This window comes from Eucyclogobius newberryi, unplaced genomic scaffold (genome assembly GCF_026437365.1).
Source record: "Eucyclogobius newberryi isolate DKJ021-1_F unplaced genomic scaffold, fEucNew1.0.hap1 SCAF_9, whole genome shotgun sequence".
Lineage (NCBI taxonomy): Eukaryota > Metazoa > Chordata > Actinopteri > Gobiiformes > Gobiidae > Eucyclogobius > Eucyclogobius newberryi.
In genome coordinates, this window is record NW_027316532.1 from 25,756,545 (window position 1) to 25,780,744 (window position 24,200).

General features: G+C 44.1%; 1 protein-coding gene across 1 annotated transcript; it reads right to left on the minus strand.

The window, feature by feature from the left end:
- Nucleotides 1-655: 655 nt before the first annotated feature.
- Nucleotides 656-24,148, minus strand: LOC140353862 (NAD-dependent protein deacylase sirtuin-5A, mitochondrial-like). The gene is made up of 9 exons (XM_072438621.1): nucleotides 24,084-24,148; nucleotides 19,877-19,978; nucleotides 4,224-4,357; nucleotides 3,450-3,675; nucleotides 2,921-3,008; nucleotides 2,172-2,225; nucleotides 1,981-2,104; nucleotides 1,323-1,438; nucleotides 656-1,241 (listed from the first exon to the last, which is right to left on the minus strand). Exons 2-9 carry the CDS (start codon nucleotides 19,971-19,973, stop codon nucleotides 1,169-1,171), a joined length of 912 nt encoding a protein of 303 aa, XP_072294722.1. The 5' UTR covers nucleotides 19,974-19,978; nucleotides 24,084-24,148; the 3' UTR covers nucleotides 656-1,168.
- Nucleotides 24,149-24,200: the final 52 nt, after the last annotated feature.

Here is a 24,200-nt window from a genome sequence, read left to right on the forward strand (position 1 = left end):
AAAACTAGAGAAAACTGTGCGGCGCAGCAGTGATGTGCGATGGCAGGATGTTTGTGGGATAAAGGCCATGTTTTTTCAGACACATTACACTCTGAACTACAGTTTAACTCCCTCTGCTTGGCTTTTCCTCCCCACTTTATATCTCTGTGCATTTGACAGGCCTTACTGGGCAGTACTGCGCAGATTGGTGTGAAATTGGCTCTGTTATTTTTGGAGCAGAGTCATGGGGGACCGTCGGACCATCATCCTCTCTAATGAGCAGGTGATGGAGGCGTAGTCGAGGAGGGGGCACGAGTGGGAGGGGCGCACGCCGTCTCAAATACCACACACACGACAGATGAACAGATGACAGAGAAGCCCTGGTAAGGCACAGACAACAGTGCTGTGAGCTATATGTGGTTTACAGTTTATAGAAATGTGTTACCACTGATTATTGAAGGCATAAGTATGAAGAAAAGAATCTATTAGAAGGGTATCAGATTATCAATTGTAAAGAGCTAAATTTTAACCATTCATACACTTTGCTTTGTAGACAAGACAATTCGAAAATGATAAGATAAGATAAATGATATATTAACATAATTGTCCAAACTTAATAGTTATACTTACAAAAATAAAAGCCAAAGTCAATTCTTTAATAAGACTGAAGCAAAGATGCAGAGTGACAATATAGCATGTGTTTAATGCAAAGGGTTTACAAACTCAATACCATTATAAAAGTGATGAGTGAGCCAGTAACAGCCATGGACTTTCAAAATATCACATCAGAGTTCACAGAAAACAAGCTATAGATAAACCGATCCACACAAAAATTGGACATGATCAGATGCAGAGCCCACAGTACTTCATAGGAGCCAATTTCTCCTCTGCAACTTCAAGAAGAATCACATCAGAAGCTAAATACTGCCCCCTAGTGTAATGTAGTCCATATGTTTTCTTACTTCTACTCTTGCTCCTTTCTTTCTTCATGAATATAAACCTTAAAAACTGAAGTAACTTCAGCTTGATTAAGCCTTTGGCAATTATTAAAAATAAAAACATTTAAGTTTTATTGTATGACTTTTCTCATAATGACAAAATGCTAGACATAAAGTGCAATAAATTGTATATTTTGTTTTTCAAAAGCAGCAAATGTATGTTTTGCACCAGCGTCTACAGTCCTATCTTTTCACTGTGCTTCCGTCTCGTGGCGGGCCAGAGCCGGGGGTAAGGTGGTCCCACAGGGGCCGCTGAAGTGGAACCTGAAAAACGTAGAGCTGTGTTTTGCTTTTGTTCTACAAATTCATAGTACTTGTGCGTCATGAGCTTGATTTAGAACCTACTTGAAGCGCATTGTCGCTGGAGTGTCCTCCATGTTGAACTCTGCCACTGGGACGCCTGCCGCCGCAGCCTGAGGAGCAAACATGGCTGCTGGATACACAATAGAAGAGGTACCAACCTGTCCACGAGAGTGAAACCATATGAGAATATGATCACACAGCGGAGGAAAAGGTAAAGTTAAGTCAAGTAAAAGTAGCAATACAGGAGCAATTAAAAGCATTGAAGTACCTATTTAAAAATGTACTTTTAGAGTAAATATTGTTCATTTAGGGTTAACAAAAGCGACTGAATCTTTTTTCAAATAAAATGGTTGCTCAATCGAGCCAGGACTCAAACCCAAAACCTTTAGTCACCGTGAACATGCTAACACACAACTCCTATAACCATATGCAAAGTACTTTTTACTTTTCAGTTTAATAATGTAGTGGAGTATAAAGTACAGATATCTACTGTAATATTCAGTAAAAAAAAATACAGCCCTTGTACAATACTACACATTATTACACACATTTTTACCAAACAAGAGCTGGTGAAAGTGTTTTTTTAAGAGTGCCAATATCAGTGGAGGAGATTGAACTGGCGAGTGTTACATTTGACTACAAGTTTACACATTTTACAGGTAGGCACGACTGAAAAATGAAAGACAGATACTGCACTCACCACAAGGCACAGGTCACAGCCGTCCATAACGCTCTCGACTTGAGCGAGGATTCCTGAGTCTAGAGTCTCACCGAACCACACCACAGCGGGTCTCAAAAGGCCCCGGCAGCCGTCCTGTTCACAACTGGAACGCGTGATGAACGAGTGTAATTACTAAATGAAGTAATCTGTGGTGCTTTGTGTAACTTTACCTGGGCAGTTCGTCTACACCGATCTGGGCATCTTGTGTGTTAGGGTCAGGAGCTCTGTGGAAGGCATTTGGTGAAAAAAAACACTATTCAAAGATGCATTCACACACAAAAACTGGGAATAAACCAGGACTAAGCTTAAATCTAAAGCTGGACTAGAACAGGACCAAACCAAGTCCACATCAAGGACCAAAATGTGCTCAATTTAGCATTAAAAAATGAGAGAGTAAAAGTCTAAGTCAGTGTCTTTCAACCTTTAATTCAGTTTTTAGGTTCAAAACATAACCTACTAAATTACGGTATTAACTAATCACACTTTTTAAATGAAAAAACTGTGGCAAATAATGTTTGCGTCACTGTCTGGTTCTGGTTTTTGGTATAGAAGTACGTTCAGGACACTCCAAAATGGTAAATGATACAATTAAATCCATCTGTTAACTCAAATTAGACTCTTTTTTTTAAGGCACGCTAGTTTTCCGAAAATCCAGACCATAAGAAACAGCAGGTGTCTAATTTTAGGCCTAATAAAGTTCGGGGGAGTTTGAATTTGAATCCACGACGTAATCCTGTAGTCACGTTCTCAGAAATGTCAGATGTGTGTGACATTTCACTTTGTTCACTCCATTTTCTATTCAGGTGTTATCTAGGCATCTGACAGCGTCCTTGGTATTTTACACTGAATAAACGTGATTCATATCCATCCTCGGACGACGCCAGCAGCGTTCAGCACATGACAGGGGATGGACTCTCACCCTTTGCCCTCCAAGGCGGCACAGATGGGACTTTGGTAATTGGGGGCTTCGTGACCGCAAGTCAAACAGCGTGTTCTGAAAAGGCTTCCTAAAGAGAAACATTCAGAAACAAGTTACCGGTACATATGGGAATCCTTTTTACACCTACGAAAAAAACAAGTACGTACAAGTGCCAAGGCCTAATTATTTACATGGGAAACTCCTGTAATTAGTAAGGAATTAGTGAGATCTTAGGGATTTAGTCTATTTGGAACACAAAGGATGGTCTGCTTGGCAAAGGAATAAGGAGTTTTCCATAAACCATTAGATATGTCAACGAGAAACATGTTATGAAAGCACAGTGTGGAATGAAATAGTAGTAGTTTTATTAGAAAGTACACGATGTGACATTTCTGTTGGCTCACACCTTCACAGAGTAACAATGGACACTATTATTAAGAGATAAAAACATGTGAAATTGAATGACTCCAAGATTGCCATGTTTAATGCCGTGAAGTGGAACATTCCAGGCCTTTCTGAGCGCGCTTACCGTGAATTTCCAGGACATTCTTGGACCCGGCTCTGCGATGGAGCTCGTCGATGTTCTGTGTGATGACGGTCACGTGACGGCCCTGTTTGCTCAGTCTTTCCTCGCACTCGGCGATGGCCAGGTGGGCGGGATTGGGCTTTTTGGTGAGCATGACCTCTCGTCTGTAGTGGTAAAACTCCCAGACGCGAGATGGATTTCGAGAGAAGGCTTCCGGGGTGGCGAGGTCCTGTCATAAAGCAAGGAAAGGGATTCAACGAGAAAACAACACCACATTGATGCTAGTGACGGAGCCTTTTATGCTATATTTATACTTAACTATATTTATTTCCTTTCATTGTTTCACTGGGTACAATTACGTAGCCAAAAATGAATAAATAGTGACATGTGACTGATGAATTAGTGTATTTTTGCAGTAATTGTTGTATTTGGACGACAAAGTACAATGAATTTTAAACAACACTTTACATTTTTGCTTTAATTTCTGTCTTTGCCACATTAGTTTACCCTTTTTGCTTAATTCTCCTTGTCAGATTACTCATATCAGATACAATAGATGATCATATTTTGGGTGTGCATGTCAAATTAGCCACTAAACATATTGAGTTTTATGTTTTTATGCTTTTAAATACTTTTGATCTTATTGGAAAACACTTGGGTCAGCTCGAGCGTCGTAAAGGGCTCTATGAATACACAGTGATCGATTTGATTTTCCTGAATATCGCGAGAACACGTGCGACTGATGAGAACGCTCGTGTCCGTGTCGAGATGTCTGACCTGTGCTTGCCATGTTCTCCAGAAACCTCCGGCTCCTCTGAAGGTGGGAACGCCACTTTCAGCACTGACTCCCGCTCCAGTGAGGATGGCGATATTCTTGGCCTTGGAAAAAATGTCCCTGAAGGCTGCTAGATCTACTCAAAAAGACAAGACAAGTGCAGTAAATCATGTCTTTAGTGTTTGTTGTTGTTGTTGTTGTTGTTGTTTTATGGCGGTTGGCATCCGAGTGTTGCATTACCGCCAGACTTTATTCCTCAGACGTTTCGTAGTCCTCAGACTCTGTCGTAGTCCGTAAAAGTACTCCTCCCATCGCTTTGGCGTTACAAAGCCCATGAGGTCATGATGTGTTTTTGTGACTAGAATAGTTGTTGTGTCAGAGACCAACCGGCTTTATTCCAGGGAGACTCTTCTTCACCTTCCTCGCCCTCTTTGACGTTCGGTGCTTTGGAAGTACAAAGCCCATGAGATCATGGGACGTCTTTGTTGTTTTACAAAGCCCATGAGGTCATGGGACGTCTTTGTCGTTTTATCCTTTAGAAGTCCTTCTTCCATCACTTTGGCGTTTCTAGGCCCATGAAGTCCAAGCGCGTTAGAACATCCTCTTGCTCCTCATCCTCGGCTCAGTCTCCACCACCCCCCACCTCTATAAACGTTTACCCAGCCCTGTGCTTGATCGGGAGCACGCGCTTTATAGTCATGGCAAGAAGTTCCACGTTCAACATTCCATAGTGATATATATGACATAAGGTATATGCAAGTAATTAATGGAAGGAGTACTTTTACGGACTACGACAGTCTGAGGACTACGAAAAGTCTGAGGAATAAAGTCTGGCGGTAATGCAACAATTGGATGCCAACCGCCATAAAACAACAACAACAACAAGTAATTAAAGGTTTGTAGCAACTGTTAGAGAAGGCCCTAACTCCATATTATGTTTGTTTGGGGTATTTTGTATTAAACTATAACATGTTGTTTGTTGTTTTACGTTTTGATAGTTGTAAACTGCAAATACTCTTTGTAGAACTGGTTTTCATAGTGACACTTCCCGTAGAAACCAGGGGATTTACATTGACTTTTATGGTTGAAAATAAGAGACATTTCTCGTTTTCGAAACAATCTTTTTAGTTCAATCTATCGTCCAAAACAGATCAAAATGTAAAGGTTTTTTATCTGTCTGTTCTTGTCAAATTTACCTTTAGTTTATCTTTCAGAAAGTGAATTCACAAACTTGAGTCACAAGTCAGACCACGGGAATGAAAGAAAATTAAAGATTCAATTGTTGTTTGGTCTCAAGAAACATGAATAATTGTTAAATCGTGATGTTTTTTCTCACGATAATCGTAACACTAAAAACTGTATATCGTGACATCCCTAAACCCTTCGTGTATGACCTGAAGTCTGAGGTTGTTGTTGTTGTTGTTGTTGTTGTTGTTGTTTTATGGCGGTTGGCATCCAAGTGTTGCATTACCGCCAGACTTTATTCCTCAGACTTTGTCGTAGTCCTCAGACTCTGTCGTAGTCCGTAAAAGTACTCCTTCCATTGCTTTGGTGTTACAAAGCCCATGAGGTCATGATATTTTTTGGAATAATAAGTAGAGTGCAGGGGGCGGAGATAGCGGCGGAGATAGGGGCGGAGATATATCCTGAGCATTCGAGCCTCAAATGCAGGACAAAATAGAAAGTCTGAGGAATAAAGTCTGGCGGTAATGCAACAATTGGATGCCAACCGCCATAAAACAACAACAACAACAACAACATTAGACTGTGGTTGCTTACTTATGTAGCACAGGGCTGGGTAAACGTTTATAGAGGTGGGGGGTGTTGGAGACTGAGCCGAGGAGGAGGAGCAAGAGGATGTTCTAACGCGCTTTGACTTCATGGGCCTAGAAACGACAGAGTGATGGAAGAAGGACTTGTTGTTGTTGTTGTTGTTGTTTTATGGCAGTTGGCATCCAATTGTTGCAGTACCGCCAGACTTTATTCCTCAGACTCTGTCGTAGTCCGTAAAAGTACTCCTTCCATTCTGCGGGTGGTATCAAAGTGTTACATTACCGCCGGACTTCATTCTTTAGACTTTATTCTTTAGACTTTATTCTTTAGACTTTATTCTTTAGACTTTATTCTTTAGACTTTATTCTTTAGACTTTATTCTTTAGACTTTATTCTTTAGACTTTATTCTTTAGACTTTATTCTTTAGACTTCATTCTTTAGACTTCATTCTTTAGACTAAGGACTTCTAAAGGATAAAACGACAAAGACGTGCCATGACCTCATGGGCTTTGTAAAACAACAAAGACGTCCCATGACCTCATGGGCTTTGTACTTCCAAAGCAATGGAATAAGAATTTTTGTGGTTTCGGAATAATGGGCGGGAGTTCAATCTGCGGAACGTTCTGGCGATCCAGTCAGAGGGTTTGTGTCAGGCTGTGGTTGCTTACTTATGTAGCACAGGGCTGGGTTAAACGTTTATAGAGGTGGGGGGTGTTGGAGACTGAGCCGAGGATGAGGAGCAAGAGGATGTTCTAACGCGCTTTGACTTCATGGGCCTAGAAACGACAGAGTGATGGAAGGACTTCTAAAGGATAAACGACAAAGACGTCCCATGACCTCATGGGCTTTGTAAAACAACAAAGACATCCCATGACCTCATGGGCTTTGTACTTCCAAAGCAATGGAATAAGAATTTTTAAGGACTACGACAAAGTCTGAGGGGAGGAAGAACTTCTATAGGATACAATGACAAAGGCATCTCATGACCTCTTGGGCTTTGTCAAAGCACTGGAGTTCAAAGCACTGGAAGAACAACTTTTAGGACTACGACAAAGTCTGGGGAATAAAGTCTGGCGGTAATGCGACACTCGGCTGTCGACTGCCATAAAACAATAACAGCAGCAACAACAGTCTAAGGAATAAAGTCTGGCGGTAATGCAACACTCGGATGCCAACCGCCATAAAACAGCAACAACAACAACAACAACACCAAGCACGTCAAAGAGGGAGAGGAAGATGAAGAAGAGTCTCCCTGGAATAAAGCCGGTTGGTCTCTGAAACAACAACTATTCTAGTCACAAAGACATATCATGACCTCATGGGCTTTGTAACACCAAAGCAATGGAAGGAGTACTTTTACGGACTACGACAGAGTCTGAGGACTACGAAAAGTCTGAGGAATAAAGTCTGGCGGTAATGCAACACTCGGATGCCAACCGCCATAAAACAACAACAACAACAACAACAAGGACTACGACAAAGTCTGAGGGGAGGAAGAACTTCTATAGGCATCTCATGACCTCTTGGGCTTTGTCAAAGCACTGGAAGAACAACTTTTAGGACTACGACAAAGTCTGGGGAATAAAGTCTGGCGGTAATGCGACTTGCTCAACACCCGGTCTGGAGAGACGGGAGATGGCGGAGGAGAGTGGATCGGGGATGGAAGACGTTCTGGACGGCGTGGAGGAGCAGCCTTTTCTGCCTGCACGTGCCCGGAAACGTAAAAAGTCCCTTAGCTCGTCCGAGGGTTCTGGGAATGAGCAGCAGGATGAGGCTGAAGCTATTGATATCCGGGGTGAGAGCAGAGACTGTAAGGTGATCATAAAGCTTGCACAGGATGGTGCATCCTTTAAGGAGTGGAATTCAGTGGCATTGTCAAAGAGCCTAACTGTAGCTGTGGGAGTGATCAAGAGTGCGAGTGTCCTTAGAGATGGCTCGCTGCTGGTCGTGTGCAAGGACGCGGCTCAGCAACGGAAGGCGATTGGAACTAAACGTCTGGGTGGAAAGGACATTCTTGTGTCTAATGCTGAAAGAAACACGGTCAGAGGAGTTATCGTAGGTGTCCCTACGGCGACGTCTGTGGATGAAGTTAAGGAGAATTTGACGGGAGTTACGGTGGTGGACGCTAAGCGTTTGAAGGTGACCCGGTTTGGGGTAAGATGTGACAGCTTGTCGGTAATGGTAACACTTGAAGGGAGGTGCCTGCCTAGTAAGGTGTTCATTGGGTACATGTGCTATAGCGTCAGGCCATATGTTCCGCCGCCCCTGCGTTGCTTTAAGTGCCAGCGCTTTGGGCATATTGCAGCGGTCTGTAGAGGGAGGCAAAGGTGTGGTAAATGTGCAGGAGATCATGAGTATGGGAAGTGTGACGTGGGTGCAAAACTGAAGTGCTGTAACTGTGGGGAAGAACATAGCTCTGCCTATGGGGGATGCAGGTTTAGCAAAAGAGCTGCTGAGGTGCAGAAAATAAAGGTCTCTCAAGGTATATCCTATGCAGATGCAGTCAAGAAAGTTTCAAGTAACGAGTTTAGAGTAAATACAGAGAGAGGAGCCAGCGCTGCTCCCAGCCAGGGCGAAATGAGAAAGGCCAGCGTGGCTCCCAAGAAGTGTGAAGGTTTCAAGAGTGGAGGTCCCAAGTGTGCAGGTTCCAGAATTAATGAGAATACCCTGGTTGTGGATAGAGAGGATTTTGTACTCTTTATGGTGGATGTTGTAAACTGTGCTGCTCAGACTCAAAGCAGAACTGAAAGGATCAGGATCATTGCTAAAGCTGCAGGGAGATTCCTTGGAACAAAGGAGCTTGATTGGGCAGATATAGAAAACAGGCTAAAGGCGCTAAATGGGAGTCGGAGTGATGGGGGTCTGCTTGTGGGGAGTCAGAGTGATCAGAGTGACGAGATGGGGGTGGGGGTGGTCTCCTGTCCTCGCCCAGTCTCGTAGACGCACGGCTACCAAGCGGCGACATCAGTGGACATATTAAAGCCTATAGAATGAAGCCTGAAGAATAAAGCTGTACGGTGGAAGCACCGAACGTCAAAGAAGGAGAGGAAGATGAAGAAGAGTCTCCCTGGAATAAAGCCGGTTGGTCTCTGAAACAACAACAACTATTCTAGTCACAAAGACATATCATGACCTCATGGGCTTTGTAACACCAAAGCAATGGAAGGAGTACTTTTACGGACTACGACAGAGTCTGAGGACTACGACAAAGTCTGAGGAATAAAGCCAACCGCCATAAAACAACAACAACAACAACAACAACAACAACACTCGGCTGTCGACTGCCATAAAACAATAACAACAGCAACAACAGTCTAAGGAATAAAGTCTGGCGGTAATGCAACACTCGGATGCCAACCGCCATAAAACAACAACAACAACAACAACAACAACAACAACAACATTAGCCTCGTGGCTCATTCGACCGCGGCGGCCAAAGCGTCCAGTTTACATTCAAAGTCTATGTAAACGCGCGTCGAACACCTCCTGCGTTTTCCGCGGCGTGATTCCTGCTTTTTTGGACCGCGGTGAAGTTAGTTTCACGTTGGACGTTGGACATTCGCCTCCGCAACTACAGCGGGAGCTTCCTCTGAGTGTGCCCCGCCTGCAGTAGCTCGACGCGGGAAGCTGCGCACTGAAGTGCCGCTTGGTACGCCAGTTAGGGACCAACTCTAAAGTACCGTTTGTTTAAAAATGTGTTGTCTTAAAAAATATCAAACGTATTTATATTTAAAAAAAAACAACAATATTAAGCATGAATCCAAGTTGCTAATATTAGATGCAATAGTCCTTTTGGGCTGAAAAATTAACCCTTTGTAGATTTTTAAAGAATATTTTGCGTCAAAAATCAAGGATTCTTATCAATAGCTCCTAAGTCAGCTAGCCTAGATAGTAAACGCTAAGTGATTATAATAGATTGAGTCTCCAGGTATCACGCACACCTTTTACTTTTACAAATTAACTCTTTATAGATTTTTAAAGATTTTTTTTTCCGTCAAAAATCAAGGATTCTTTTCAATAGTTCATAAGTCAGCTGACCTAGAAAGTGAAACCCAAGTTATTATAGTAGGTGTGGTCTCCAGGTATCACGCACACCTTTTACTTTTTCAAATTAACTCTTTGTAGATTTTTAAGGAATATTTTTCGGCAAAAAAAAAGGATTCTTTTCAATAGCTCCTAAGTCAGCTGACCTAGAAAGTCAAACCCAAGTGATTATAGTAGTTGTGGTCTCCAGGTATCACGCACACCTTTTACTTTTTCAATTTAACCCTTTATAGATTTTTAAGGAATATTTTTCGTCAAAAAACAAGGATTCTTTTCAATAGCTCCTAAGTCAGCAAACCTAGAAAGTCAAACCCAAGTGATTATAGTAGTTGTGGTCTCCAGGTATCACGCACACCTTTTACTTTTTCAATTTAACCCTTTATAGATTTTTAAGGAATATTTTTTGTCAAAAAACAAGGATTCTTTTCAATAGCTCCTAAGTCAGCTGACCTAGAAAGTCAAACCCAAGTGATTATAGTAGTTGTGGTCTCCAGGTATCACGCACACCTTTTACTTTTTCAATTTAACCCTTTATAGATTTTTAAGGAATATTTTTCGTCAAAAAACAAGGATTCTTTTCAATAGCTCCTAAGTCAGCAAACCTAGAAAGTCAAACCCAAGTGATAATAGTAGTTGTGGTCTCCAGGTATCACGCACACCTTTTACTTTTTCAATTTAACCCTTTATAGATTTTTAAGGAATATTTTTCGTCAAAAAACAAGGATTCTTTTCAATAGCTCCTAAGTCAGCAAACCTAGAAAGTCAAACCCAAGTGATTATAGTAGTTGTGGTCTCCAGGTATCACGCACACCTTTTACTTTTTCAAATTAACCCTTTATAGATTTTTAAGGAATATTTTTCGTCAAAAAACAAGGATTCTTTTCAATAGCTCCTAAGTCAGCTGACCTAGATAGTCAAACCCAAGTGATTATAGTAGTTGTGGTCTCCAGGTATCACGCACACCTTTTACTTTTTCAATTTAACCCTTTGTTGATTTTTAAGGAATATTTTTCGTCAAAAAACAAGGATTCTTTTCAATAGCTTCTAAATCAGCTGACCTAGAAAGTCAAACCCAAGTTATTATAATAGTAGGCGAAATAAGAACAAAATAGGGACAAAACAGGAACAAAACGGGACGGCAAAATAGGCACAATACAGGATCAGAACAGAGCAGGAACAAAACAAAAAGAAGCCAAGAAGGAACTAAACAGCAGAGGGGGGCGTGCCCAAGCCGCTGCGGACCACCACAGGAGACCTGCAATATTACCAGTGGAATTACTACATTCAATCGAAACTGATCAAAATAAATTCTCGGCACATACCGGGTATGGTTGACAGAGTAGCACACAATACTTCCTTAGCTGCTCAATGGGATCACTCCACACCACAGGCTGCATCCAAACAGAGTGGACCAGCGCACGCAACGTTGGCCAGCTGTTGCCGCACAACAGCGCCTTCGCCGCAATCTGCGGCACGTGGTCATGGACAAGGCGTTAAAAGCCAAATGGGTGTACTTGACCGGTGTATCTGGGGCAAACCGGGTTTTAGGAGCGTTGAAACTGAATGACTGAGGAGAATTGGGAGTTCATTACCTGCTAGGTGATTTGCCAGAGCCCCGGACCAGATTATGAGTGCCTGTGGCACTGCAGCGGCACTACCGGAAGAATTTAATTCATGAATTTGTGAAATGAATGAATCGAAGCCGCGGGATTGTCATTACCTGGAATGGAGGACGGAGTGGCCAACAACCAAGACCCGGAAGAGCGTGTGGGTGAAACGAGAGGCGGATGAGGAGGGCGCGCTTAAAGTGTCTGCCAGCTGAGCGCCACGGAGCGGCAGGTAAGTGTACCCTCAGCACAGGCCTCTACAGCCCATATTGCCACATTCCACCCCCCCCGAAATGCATCGTCGCCCCGACGATGAAACACAACTTAACACCAAGGCCTAAAAACTGCTTGTGTCAGCCTGGAGGATGACACAGGAGCACCTTGGCCGGATGGTTGTTCAACTAGGGACCTTGGAATACGGTGGGGATTTAGGTATTGGCCAGCGGTCGTGCGAGTGGACCGGCGTACAGATGCCTCGCTGAAGCCAGGATTGGCCACAGCATCAATTGCTGGCGGAGCCTGGTCAGTGACCACGGTGGGGAGAGCAACTAATGGTTCTTGAGCACTCGGCACGTGTAATGGGACGTGGGAGGAGTTTTGGGGCACAACTGTTGGCTGCCGCACCGGCGGCTGTAAAAACAAATCATCCTCAAATGACTGTTCATCTTCTACGATTGGTGCTACAGGTGCATCCGGAGGATTCACACCAGGGACAGTGGCAGGGGAGTCACTGCAAAGCAGGGCCTTCAACGGGGATCGGTGGACCCTTTTTACCTTGGTTTGTTGATCCACAGGAGCCACCGTGTACACCACACCATCTTCCCTTGGGGCTTGTAGGACAACATAGGTTGAGGACCCCACAGGTCTTGGGTCTTCCGACAACCCCTAGCACTGTAATCGCGAAGTAGCACCAGCTGGCCTTCCTTAAATGGCACATCTATGACCCGTTGGTCATGATTTGCCTTTCTGCGTGAGGCCGCCAGACGCAATCTTTCTCTTGCCCCGTTGAAAGCCACCTGAAGACGCGTCTGGTGCTCTTTTCACCCACTGTTACGAACCTAGGGATTCTGTAGGGGTGTCAGCTCCCTGGGCAGTGGGAGTCAGCACCCTCTCCTGGTTGCCAGGTGATTCTCTCCACTGCAGGTCCCTCCTAACACACCTTAGGATCGTTTGGCTTGAGTGGAGCCAGCCTGGATATAAGGGAGGCTGGTGGGAGCAGTCTTTCTCTCTCTCGCCACGCCCCAAGACTGGTTGCTGTACTGTGTGGCAGCACAGTTTAATTCTGTTTATTTTTGCACATTTTCATTGCAACGATACATATCACACTACACTTAGTTAGTTGCCATCTACATAGATACATTAGTTTCTTTTGCAGGGCCTGATTATTTATAATAAAAATATACAATTAATTATTGTGAGTGCTGTGTGGACTCCCCTCTTTGTTTGGCTGCCGTTGAGCCGGGTGGTCGTAACACCCACTCATGCACACTTCCCCCCCCCCACGGGGTCTTGCACCCTACCCAACAAGCAATCAATAGGCAGACGTGGTTCTTGCCCAAACATCAGGAAGAATGGAGACTCACCAGTGGACTGGTGGAGAGTGGTGTTATATGCGTAGAGCACCTAGGGTAAGCAACCACTCCAGTCCCTCTTACGGGATGCAGGAAGAGCACGCAACATATTGTGAAGTGTTCGATTGAACCGCTCACACTGCCCATTTCCTGCTGGGTGGTACGGAGTAAGATAAGACAAGATAAGATATTCCTTTATTGTCCCACATGGGGAAATTTCATTGATGCAACGCAGGTAGATACAGAGGTAGATACAGAAAAAAAGAACAGATCACTTATAGGAAGTTTGAAAAACACTTTCAGTAAAAGATCTCTTATAAACAAAAACTCCCATTACCCAACAAGGGATGGAGGGGAAAAATAAAGATAAAAAGAAATACATAAATACATAAATACCATTGCATGTGATCACGACAGTAATTGCACATGAATATGTGTCACGACGGCACATATTGCACATATGACGGAATTGCACATTGTTAAGTCAGTATTGCGAGTGTTCAGGACTAACAGTGTTTGTTATAAAGTCTGATAGCAGCAGGAAGGAAAGACCTGCGAAACCTCTCCTTCACACAGCGAGGGTGGATCAGTCTCTCACTGAAGCTGCTCTCCAGAGCGGACTGCAGGGGGTGGCACTCATGGTCAAGCATAGATGTGAATCCAGCCAGGACCCTTCTGTCCCCCACCTCCTGCACCGAGTCCAGAGCGCAGCCCAGGACGGAGCTGGACTTCTTGATGACTTTGTCCAGCCTCCTCCTCTCCCTCTCTGCGATGCTGCTGCTCCAGCAGGCCACACCGTACAGGAGGGCTGATGCCACCACAGAGTCATAGAAGGTCTTCAGGAGTGGCCCTGTCACTCCAAAAGACCTGAGTCTCCTCAGGAGGTAGAGCCGACTCTGGCTCTTCCTGTACAGTGCGTCTGTGTTATGAGTCCAGTCCAGTTTGTGGTTCAGATGAACACCCAGGTACTTGTATGAGTCCACTCTCTCAATGTCCCTTCCCTGGATGTTCACTGGTAAGGGGGCAGTGGGGTGGCGTCTGCGGAAATCCACCACCATCTCCTTGGTCTTCCCCGCGTTGATGAGGAGGTGGTTCCGCTAACACCAGTCCACAAAGTACTGCGCCAGTCCCCTGTACTCTGCATCATCGTCGTCCGTGATGAGTCCGATGATGGCAGAGTCATCAGAGAACTTCTGCAGTGTCGTGTATGAAGTCTGCAGTGTAAAGGGTGAAGAGAAAGGGTGCGAGGACAGTGCCCTGGGGCGCCCCCACACTGCAGGTCCGAGTGTCAGACACACAGTCCCGTGCTCTCACAAACTGGGGTTGGTCCGTGAGGTAGTCCAGGATCCACTCTGCCAGGTCATACTCCACACCACCAGTCTCCAGCTTGTCCCTCAGGAGCTGATGGTGTTGAAGGGGCTGGAAAGATCGAAGAACAGGAACCTCACAGAGCTGCCAGGCTTTTCCAGGTGAGAGAGAGAGCGGTGCAGCAGGGAGATGATGGCGACCTCCACTCCAATGCCAGGCCGGTATGCAAACTGCAGCGGGTCCATGACTGAGCTCACGGTGGAGCGGAGGTGGTCCAGGACCAGCCGCTCCAGTGTCTTCATCAGATGGGACGTGAGAGCCACCGGCCTGAAGCTGTTGAGGTCTTTGGCGCGCGGTGTCTTGCGCACAGGTACCAAACAGGAGGTCTTCCAGACCTGTGTTACCACCCTCAGCTTCAGGCTCATGTTGAAGACATGCTCCATAACTCCACACAGTTCATCTGCGCAGGACTTAAGGAGCCTGGGGCTGATGCCGTCAGGTCCTGCTGCCTTCCTCACTTTAATCCTCTTCCGCTCACTCCTCACCTGTGCTGCTGTGACAGTCAGTGGTTGGCAGGGGGACTGTGTACTGGGGGGATGGGTGAGTCCAGGCGAAGTGGGGAGCTGATGGTCGGGGGCAGATAAGCGAAGAGGAACAGATGCAGGGCATTGTCCAGCTGTGGAAGAGGGAGCATGCAGCTGTGCAGGGGGAGGGGCGGGTGACCAATCAAATCTCAAGAAGTGAGCATTTAAATCATTCACCCACTATAGATCCCCCTCTGTCTGGGCAGGGGAGATTTTGAAGCCCAAGATGGTTTTCAGGCTTCTCCACACTCCCTGAATGTTCTTCTGCTGCAGCTGCTCCTCCATCCTCCTCTTGTAGCCGGCTTCAGCCTGCCTGATCTTCCTCCTCAGCTTTTTCTGCACAGTCCTCAGCTCCTCCTTGTTCCCTGACCTGAAGGCTCTCTTCTTCTCCTTCAGCAGAGCCTTCAGTTCACGGGTAATCCATGGCTTGTTGTTTGGAAAACACTGCACCGTCAGGGAGGGAACAATGTTCTCAAAACAGAAGTTGATGTAGTCCGTGATGCACTCTCTGATGGTGTTGATGTCCTCCCCATGGCCGTAAAGCTCAGTCCAGACAGTGGTGCTGAAGCAGTCCCTCAGAGCCTCCTCGCTCTCAGCAGACCACATCCTCACCACACGGGACACCACAGGCTGCCTGCGCATGATGGGTTCATACACAGGCCTCAGATGTACAAGGTTGTGGTCCGAGCTGCCCAGGGGAGGGAGGGGGGAAGAAGAATAAGCCTCTTTGGTGTTGGCAAAAAACAAGTCCAATGTTCTATTGTTTCTGGTGGGGCAGGTGACATACTGGGTGTATGTTGGTAGAACAGAAGAGGGAGAAGCGTGGTTAAAGTCACCAGAGATGAGGAAGAGAGCCTGTGGATGCTGTGTTTGCAGCCTACAAGTGCAGGAGAGCAGTGCTTCAAAAGCATATTCAGCATTGGCAGACGGGGCCACATAGACTACGATCAAAATCACATGCGAGAACTCCCGGGGCAGATAATATGGCCTCATGCCAATAGCCAATAGTTCAATATCCGAGACTTTGTAATCTCATACAGCTTACACAACTGCTGGATGAGAGTGCTCTCAAAGTTTCGTCCCTGGTCCGAGTGTATGCGTGCCGGCACACCAAACTTTGCAAACCACTCTGTGACCAGGACTTGCGCCACAATGGAAGCGTGCTTGTTGCGGGTTGGAACTACAAGTGTGTATTTGCCAAAAACGTCAGTCATGACCAGCACGTTTTCCAGACCAGTGGAGGTCTGCTCTAACAGGGTAAAGTCGATAGCAAGGATCTCGTTTGGCTGTGAAGCCAGTAAGTGGCCCATAAAGGCGTGAGGAACCGATTGGTTGTCCTTTGCATGCTGACATCTCTCGCAAGCCTGGCACCATTGGGCTACCTCCCGTGACATACCTGGCCAATAGCACCGGGAACACAGCAAGGCCAGAGTCCTCTCTATTCCTTGGTGTCCATGCTCCTGATGGACCTGGGTGAGGACATTCTGGACCAAGGCTTTAGGCAGAAGGAGTTGATACACAGCCCCACCACCGTCAGGACGAAACACCTGCCGATACAGCAGCCCCTCTAACTCTACCAGGCGGTCCCACTGGGCCAGAACTAAGAGGGCAGTTGAAGAGAGGGCTCGTTGCTCTTCACGAGTGGGCTGTCGATTTTGTTGCCAAAAGGTCAGGATCTCCTGTATGGCGGGGTCAGACTGCTGAAGCTCGCGGCGGTCAGCAGGGGCAACTTGCGGTAGAAAAGTCACAAGGGACTGTGTTGCCTGTGTAACCATTCCTTGTAGGGCTTGTTTTAACTGCCCAGGCAGACATGTGCCCCAAGTTTCCGGTGCCACTTCCTGTAAGGAAGTGCCAGGCTGGCGAGACAGTGTCAGCATTTTGGTTACCTGAACAATATTTTAATTCAAAATCAAAAGAGGCCAACTGGGCGGCCCAGCGCTGCTCAACAGCTCCCAGTGTGTCTGAGGAGGGATGACTCAGGGGATTGTTGTCCATATAGATCACGCATTTGTGTCCTAGCAGTTACTCCCTGAATTTCTCAGTCAGGGCCCACTTAAGGGCAAACAACTCTAGCTTCATGGAGCTGTAGTTGGACATGTTGCGCTCAGTCGGGCGCAGGCCTCGACTGGCGTACGCAAGAGGTCGCACCTTCCCTTCCTGGTCCTGGGAGAGCACTGCCCCCAATCCAGCATGACTTGCACCAACCTCCAGAATGAATGGGAGGGAGAAGTCAGCGTAGGCAAAGTACCGGGGCCGTGGTGAGCTTGGCTTTTAAGGCCTCAAAGCTCTGCTGACATTCTGTGGTCCAGGGTCCAGTAGCACAGGCCGTTTCCTTGACCGTTTATCAGTCAGTTCAGCAACTCTACGGTGTTTGCTAACTGCTAAAATAATCCTTGATTTTTGGCGGAAAACATTCCTTGAAATTCAAAAAGGGTTAAATTGAAAAAGTAAAAGGTGTGCGTGTTACCTGGAGACTCAATCTACTATAATAACTTGGGTTTGACTTTCTAGGTCAGCTGACTTAGGAGCTATTGAAAAGAATCCTTGTTTTTTGACAAAAAATATTCCTTAAAAATCTACAAAGGGTTAATTTGAAAAAGTAAAAGGTGTGCGTGATACCTGGAAACCACAACTACTATAATCACTTAGCTTTTACTATCTAGGTTTGCTAACTTAGGAGCTATTGAAAAGAATCCTTGTTTTTTGACGAAAAATATTCCTTAAAAATCTACAAAGGGTTAATTTGAAAAAGTAAAAGGTGTGCGTGATACCTGGAGACCACAACTACTATAATCACTTGGGTTTGACTTTCTAGGTCAGCTGACTTAGGAGCTATTGAAGTGAATCCTTGATTTTTGACGAAAAATATTACTTAAAAATCTATAAAGGGTTTTAATTTGAAAAAGTAAAAGGTGTGCGTGATACCTGGAGACCACAACTACTATAATCACTTAGCATTTACTATCTAGGTTTGCTAACTTAGGAGCTATTGAAAAGAATCCTTGTTTTTTGACGAAAAATATTCTTTAAAAATCAACAAAGGATCAATTTGAAAAAGTAAAAGGTGTGCGTGATACCTGGACACTCAATCTACTATAATAACTTGGGGTTGACTTTCTAGGTCAGCTGACTTAGGAGCTATTGAAGAGAATCCTTGATTTTTGACGAAAAATATTCCTTAAAAATCTATAAAGGGTTAAGTTGAAAAAGTAAAAGGTGTGCGTGATACCTGGAGACCACAACTACTATAATCACTTAGCTTTTACTATCTAGGTTTGCTAACTTAGGAGCTATTGAAAATAATCCTTGTTTTTTGACGATAAATATTCCTTAAAAATCTACAAAGGGTTAATTTGAAAAAGTAAAAGGTGTGCGTGATACCTGGAGACCACAACTACTATAATCACTTAGCTTTTACTATCTAGGTTTGCTAACTTAGGAGCTATTGAAAATAATCCTTGTTTTTTGACGATAAATATTCCTTAAAAATCAACAAAGGATCAATTTGAAAAAGTAAAAGGTGTGCGTGATACCTGGACACTCAATCTACTATAATAACTTGGGGTTGACTTTCTAGGTCAGCTGACTTAAGAGCTATTGAAGAGAATCCTTGATTTTTGACGAAAAATATTCCTTAAAAATCTATAAAGGTTTAAGTTGAAAAAGTAAAAGGTGTGCGTGATACCTGGAGACCACAACTACTATAATCACTTAGCTTTTACTATCTAGGTTTGCTAACTTAGGAGCTATTGAAAAGAATCCTTGTTTTTTGACGAAAAATATTCCTTAAAAATCTACAAAGGGTTAAATAGAAAAGGTAAAAGGTGTGCGTGATACCTGGAGACCACAACTACTATAATCACTTAGCATTTACTATTTAGGTTTGCTAACTTAGGAGCTATTGAAAAGAATCCTTGTTTTTTGACGAAAAATATTCCTTAAAAATCTACAAAGGGTTAATTTGAAAAAGTAAAAGGTGTGCGTTGTACCTGGAGACTCAAACTACTATAATCACTTAGCGTTTACTATCTAGGTTCGCTCATTTAGGAGCTATTGAAAATAATCCTTTTTTTTTGTCTAAAAATATTCTTTAAAAATCTACAAAGGGTAAATTTTTTAGCCCAAAAGGACTATGACATCTAGGATTAGCAACTTGGATTCATGCTCAATGTTGTTGTTTTTTTTGTTTTTTTTATAAATATGTTTATATTTTTTTAAGATAACAAACGGTACTTTAGAGACGGTCCCTAACTGGCGTACCAAGTGGCACTTCAGCGCGCAGCTCCCCGCGTCGAGCTACTGCAGGCGGGGCACACTCAGAGGAAGCTCCCGCTCTAGTTGCGGAGGCGAATATCCAACGTCCAACGTGAAACTAACTTCACCGCTGTCTTTTTTGGCGTGGAGCGCGGCGCGGAGGGTGCGTTTTGGCGTTTTCCGCTCTAGACGCTTTGACGGCCGTATAAGCTTCCAGGCGTTAAAATTGTTCGCCGCAGAAAAGTTCAGATTTGATCCTGTTCTGTAATATATAATATATATATAATTATATAATATATAAATATAATATATATATAAATATATATATATAATTATATAATATATATAATATATATATATAATTATATATATATATATATATATATATATATATATATATATATATATATATATATATATATATATATATATATATATATATATATATATATATATATATATATATATATATATATATATATAAATAATTGCACAATGTTCCCTTTAAAGTACCTGAGCTCGGTCGGGTCATTCCTTGGCCGGGTTTCCTCAGATGAACAAACAAATGTGTGGATAAAAGTCCTCTGCGCGGAATCTGGTGCAAGAGCATTTGAACTGCAGTAAAATGAGAAGAATAAAGCATTACAATCACCTCAGAGTTGTGACAGCAGCGTCCACACAGTCAGGGCCGGCCCAGCCTATAAGCGAACTAAGCAGCCGCGTAGGGCCCCGAGGCGTTAATAGGGCCCCCAATCTGGCAACCCGTCGTATGCGAAGTGCAAGCGCAGCGTGCGCCACTAGTGTAGTAGCGCTGCTGGCGCGGCAGCGCACACAGCGGTAACATAACGCACAAACCGCATTTATTTGTAATGACAATCTGGCAACCAAGACACCAAACCTGCGCTGATTGGTCAACTTCATTGTGCGCGAGGAGCTCGAGAGCAAAACATAAACACAACACAACGTGGTCCCTGCGTGGTCCTCATGTCCAGAGGAATATATCTCCTGGTGCCGAAAAACGAAAGAAACTTCTTGACGATGTAAAGAAACTGCAAACTCAACAACACTCTCCAGGTATTGAACTTCTCTTACAAAGAGACGGTTAATGCTGCTGTTTGAAACAACACGATTCTGTCACGTTAGTTCGCTCAGGCTGGAGGCGACGAGAGCTCTGCCCCGCGCATAATGTGTCTGAATGAAAGATAATAAGCTTCACATTTACACTAGCCCCGTAGTGTTAGCTGCAGGTGAGGCCGGTGAGGGGCGTCTATGGTCCGGGTCACTAAGAGGCGGAGATCCGGTCCGGACGAGCGCCGTCTCGTCCAGAACCTCTGACGTGAGACTTTGGAGTGAACAGTGTGCGGCCCCTGTCCCGGGCCCCTGTCCCGGGCCCCTGTGCAGCCTCAGTTAGAGATGAGCGGGTTTGAGTTTGCGTCCCTCTCTCTCACATCACCATGTGTGAGATCAATCGTGACTCGTGATGTCTGTTTTACTTTGACTTCTTAACGTGCAATGAGAGGAACGTAAAGGTTTATGCACGTAAGGTCCATCAGCCAATCACATCGCAGCATTGTTTCATGTCCAGTGTGTGATGTTCAGATCAGAACAAACATTTATATTCTAATTCACTTTTAATAGAGCAATAAAATATTTCAATTTATTTAAAAAGCATCATTAAACTATTTGTTATAAATTATAATTAATTGTCAGTGAAAAATAACCAGACATATTATGATTACGTCTGTTATAGAATAATACTATATATTTTTATATAAAAGTGGCAAAGTTGCAGAAACGCAGTCGCTTCACAATAGCTAGGTTTGGACCTTCACTTCTAGTTCTGGTCATTCTCTGGGAATAACATGTTTGCACTGTTTTATCAGTGTTAATTGTTAATCAAGCAATGCTTATGCCATTTGTTTAATTCAATATAACTTGTTTTGTCACTTTAGCAAGAAGGAACAGTTGGGAGCAGTAAAAGATAAATTAGTAAGGATAACTATTAATTTTACATTTTCAGTTAAAATGAATCAATTTGATCATAATTATTTTCATAGCCAATATTGTATTGAGTAATTAAGTACACTAATGTATTAATAACTGGCTTTAGTCATTTTCTCCTGGCACAGTTTCATCACATCATCATTTTATAGCATTACAACCTCAACATTTTACTCTTACTTTCGCCGGCTGGACCACATTAAAATGCAGCAGAAGACCCAAAAAAGGTCTGAAAATCTCTGGGGGAGGGCCCCCAGCAGGGCCGGCCCAAGCCTTCAGGGGGCCCTAAGCGAAAACATTTTTGGGGGCCCCTCACCACGTCATCAGAATCAGTTTTATTGCCATTGTCAGTAAACAATTCACATATGGGAACTTTCTTCAACGCAAACAAAGCGCACCAAAACTCCAGGGCATCCGTTTGCCAGTTAGTTTATTCTCAACACCTCACAAGCTCAAATATTGATAACTTAAATCCCACAATGCAACTTGGTATTCCGCTGACATCACCTCTACTCCCTGTACAAATAACACACGTCCCAGATATGTTTTTGGGTGTATTTGTGGGCGTTAAGGGTCTACAGCCACATTAGAACATTAGTTTAAATTAATGAACAGGGGGGGCCTGGGGGCCCTCCCCCTGAAATTTTCAGACCTTTTTTGGGTCTTCTGCTGCATTTTAATGTGGTCCAGCCGGCGAAAGTAAGAGTAAAATGTTGAGGTTGTAATGCTATAAAATGATGATGTGATGAAACTGTGCCAGGAGAAAATGACTAAAGCCAGTTATTAATACATTAGTGTACTTAATTACTCAATACAATATTGGCTATGAAAAATAATTATGGTCAAATTTATTCATTTTAACTGAAAATGTAAAAGTAATAGTTATCCTTACTAATTTATATTTTACAGCTCCCAACTGTTCCTTCTTGCCAAAGTGACAAAACAAGTTATGTTAAATTAAACAAATGGCATAAGCATTGCTTGATAACACTCATAAAGCTGCACAGTGCAAACATGTTATTCCCAGAGAATGAACAGAACTAGAAGTGAAGGTCTAAACCTCGCTATAGTGAAGAGACTGCGTTTCTGCAACTTTGCCACTTTTATATAAAAATATATAGTATTATTCTATGACAGACGTAATCATAATATGTCTGGTTATTTTTCACTATCAATTTATTATGATTTATAACAAATAGTCTAATGATGCTTTTTAAATAAATGTAATGTCATGTTTGTTTTGATCAGAACATCACACACTGGACTCCTGCATGAAACAATGCTGCGATGTGATTGGCTGATGGACCTTACGTGCATAAACCTTTACGTTCCTCTTATTCCACGTTAAGAAGTCAAAGTAAAACAGACATCACGAGTCACGATTGATCTCACACATGGTGATGTGAGAGAGAGGGACGCAAACTCAAACCCGCTCATCTCTGACTGCACAGGGGCCCGGGACAGGGGCCCGGGACAGGGGCCGCACACTGTTCACTCCAAAGTCTCACATCAGAGGTTCTGGATGAGACGGCGCTCGTCCGGACCGGATCTCCGCCTCTTAGTGACCCGGGGCACAGACGCCCCTCACCGGCCTCACCTGCAGCTAACACTACCGGGCTGGTGTAAATGTTAAGCTTATTATCTTTCATTCAGACATATTATTGTGCGCGGGGCAGAGCTCTCGTCGCCTCCAGCCTGAGCGAACTAACGTGACAGAATCGTGTTGTTTCAAACAGCAGCATTAACCGTCTCTTTGTAAGAGAAGTTCAATACCTGGAGAGTGTTGTTGAGTTTGCAGTTTCTTTACATCGTCAAGAAGTTTCTTCTTTCGTTTTTCGGCACCAGGAGATATATTCCTCTGGACATGAGGACCATGAGGTTCTGTTGTGTTTATGTTTTGCTCTCGTTCTCCTCGCGCACAATGAAGTTGCCCAATCAGCGCAGGTCTGGTGCCTTGGTTGCCAGATTGTCATTACAAATAAATGCGGTTTGTGTGTTATGTTACCGCTGTGTGCGCTGCCGCGCTGTGTGTGTGCGCTGCCGCGCAATCAGCGCTACTACACTAGTGGCGCACGCTGCGCTTGCACTTCGCATAAGACGGGTTGCCAGATTGGGGGCCCTATTAACGCCTCGGGGCCCTACGCGGCTGCTTAGTTCGCTTATAGGCTGGGCCGGCCCTGGCCCCCAGACCCCCCCTGTTCATTAATTTAAACTGCTAATGTGGCTGTAGACCCTTAACGCCCACAAATACACCCAAAAACATATCTGGGACGTGTGTTATTTGTTCAGGGAGTAGAGGTGATGTCAGCGGAATACCAAGTTGCATTGTGGGATTTAAGTTATCAATATTTGACCCTGTGAGGTGTTGAGAATAAACTAACTGGCAAACAGATGCCCAGGCGTTTTGGTGCGCTTTGTTAGCGTTGAAGAAAGTTCCCATATGTGAATTGTTTACTGACAATGGCAATAAAACTGATTCTGATGACGTGGTGAGGGGCCCCCAAAAAATTTTTCGCTTAGGGCCCCCTGAAGGCTTGGGCCGGCCCTGCACACAGTCATTTAACAGTCAACAGTATTATAATTAGCCCACATACTAAAAGCTACATTTAGCAACTAGAAAGCCAAGAAGGTCAGGGATGATCTGAAAGTGTGGGTCCTGTCCTGACACTGTCTTATGTCTCTCTAAAAGCCGGTGACAGCCTGTGTATTGTTCACTTACCTGTGGGAACTGCAGCACGCGCACAGACAAGGAAATAAACACAGTGGGATAAGGAAGTGGGTTGCCAGATTAGGTTTTTACTTTTCAGCTCCCGCGCGGGCAAAGAGACTCCAAAGT

Excerpts from the sequence above, each read along its gene's own strand:
- LOC140353862 (XM_072438621.1), bottom strand. The coding sequence starts at position 19,973 with ATGCTCTTGCACCAGATTCCGCGCAGAGGACTTTTATCCACACATTTG. Across the intron at positions 4,358-19,876 it reads AATGACCCGACCGAGCTCAG|ATCTAGCAGCCTTCAGGGAC; the intron begins GTACTTTAAAGG and ends CTTTTTGAGTAG. Across the intron at positions 2,226-2,920 it reads GCCGCCTTGGAGGGCAAAGG|AGCTCCTGACCCTAACACAC; the intron begins GTGAGAGTCCAT and ends TGCCTTCCACAG.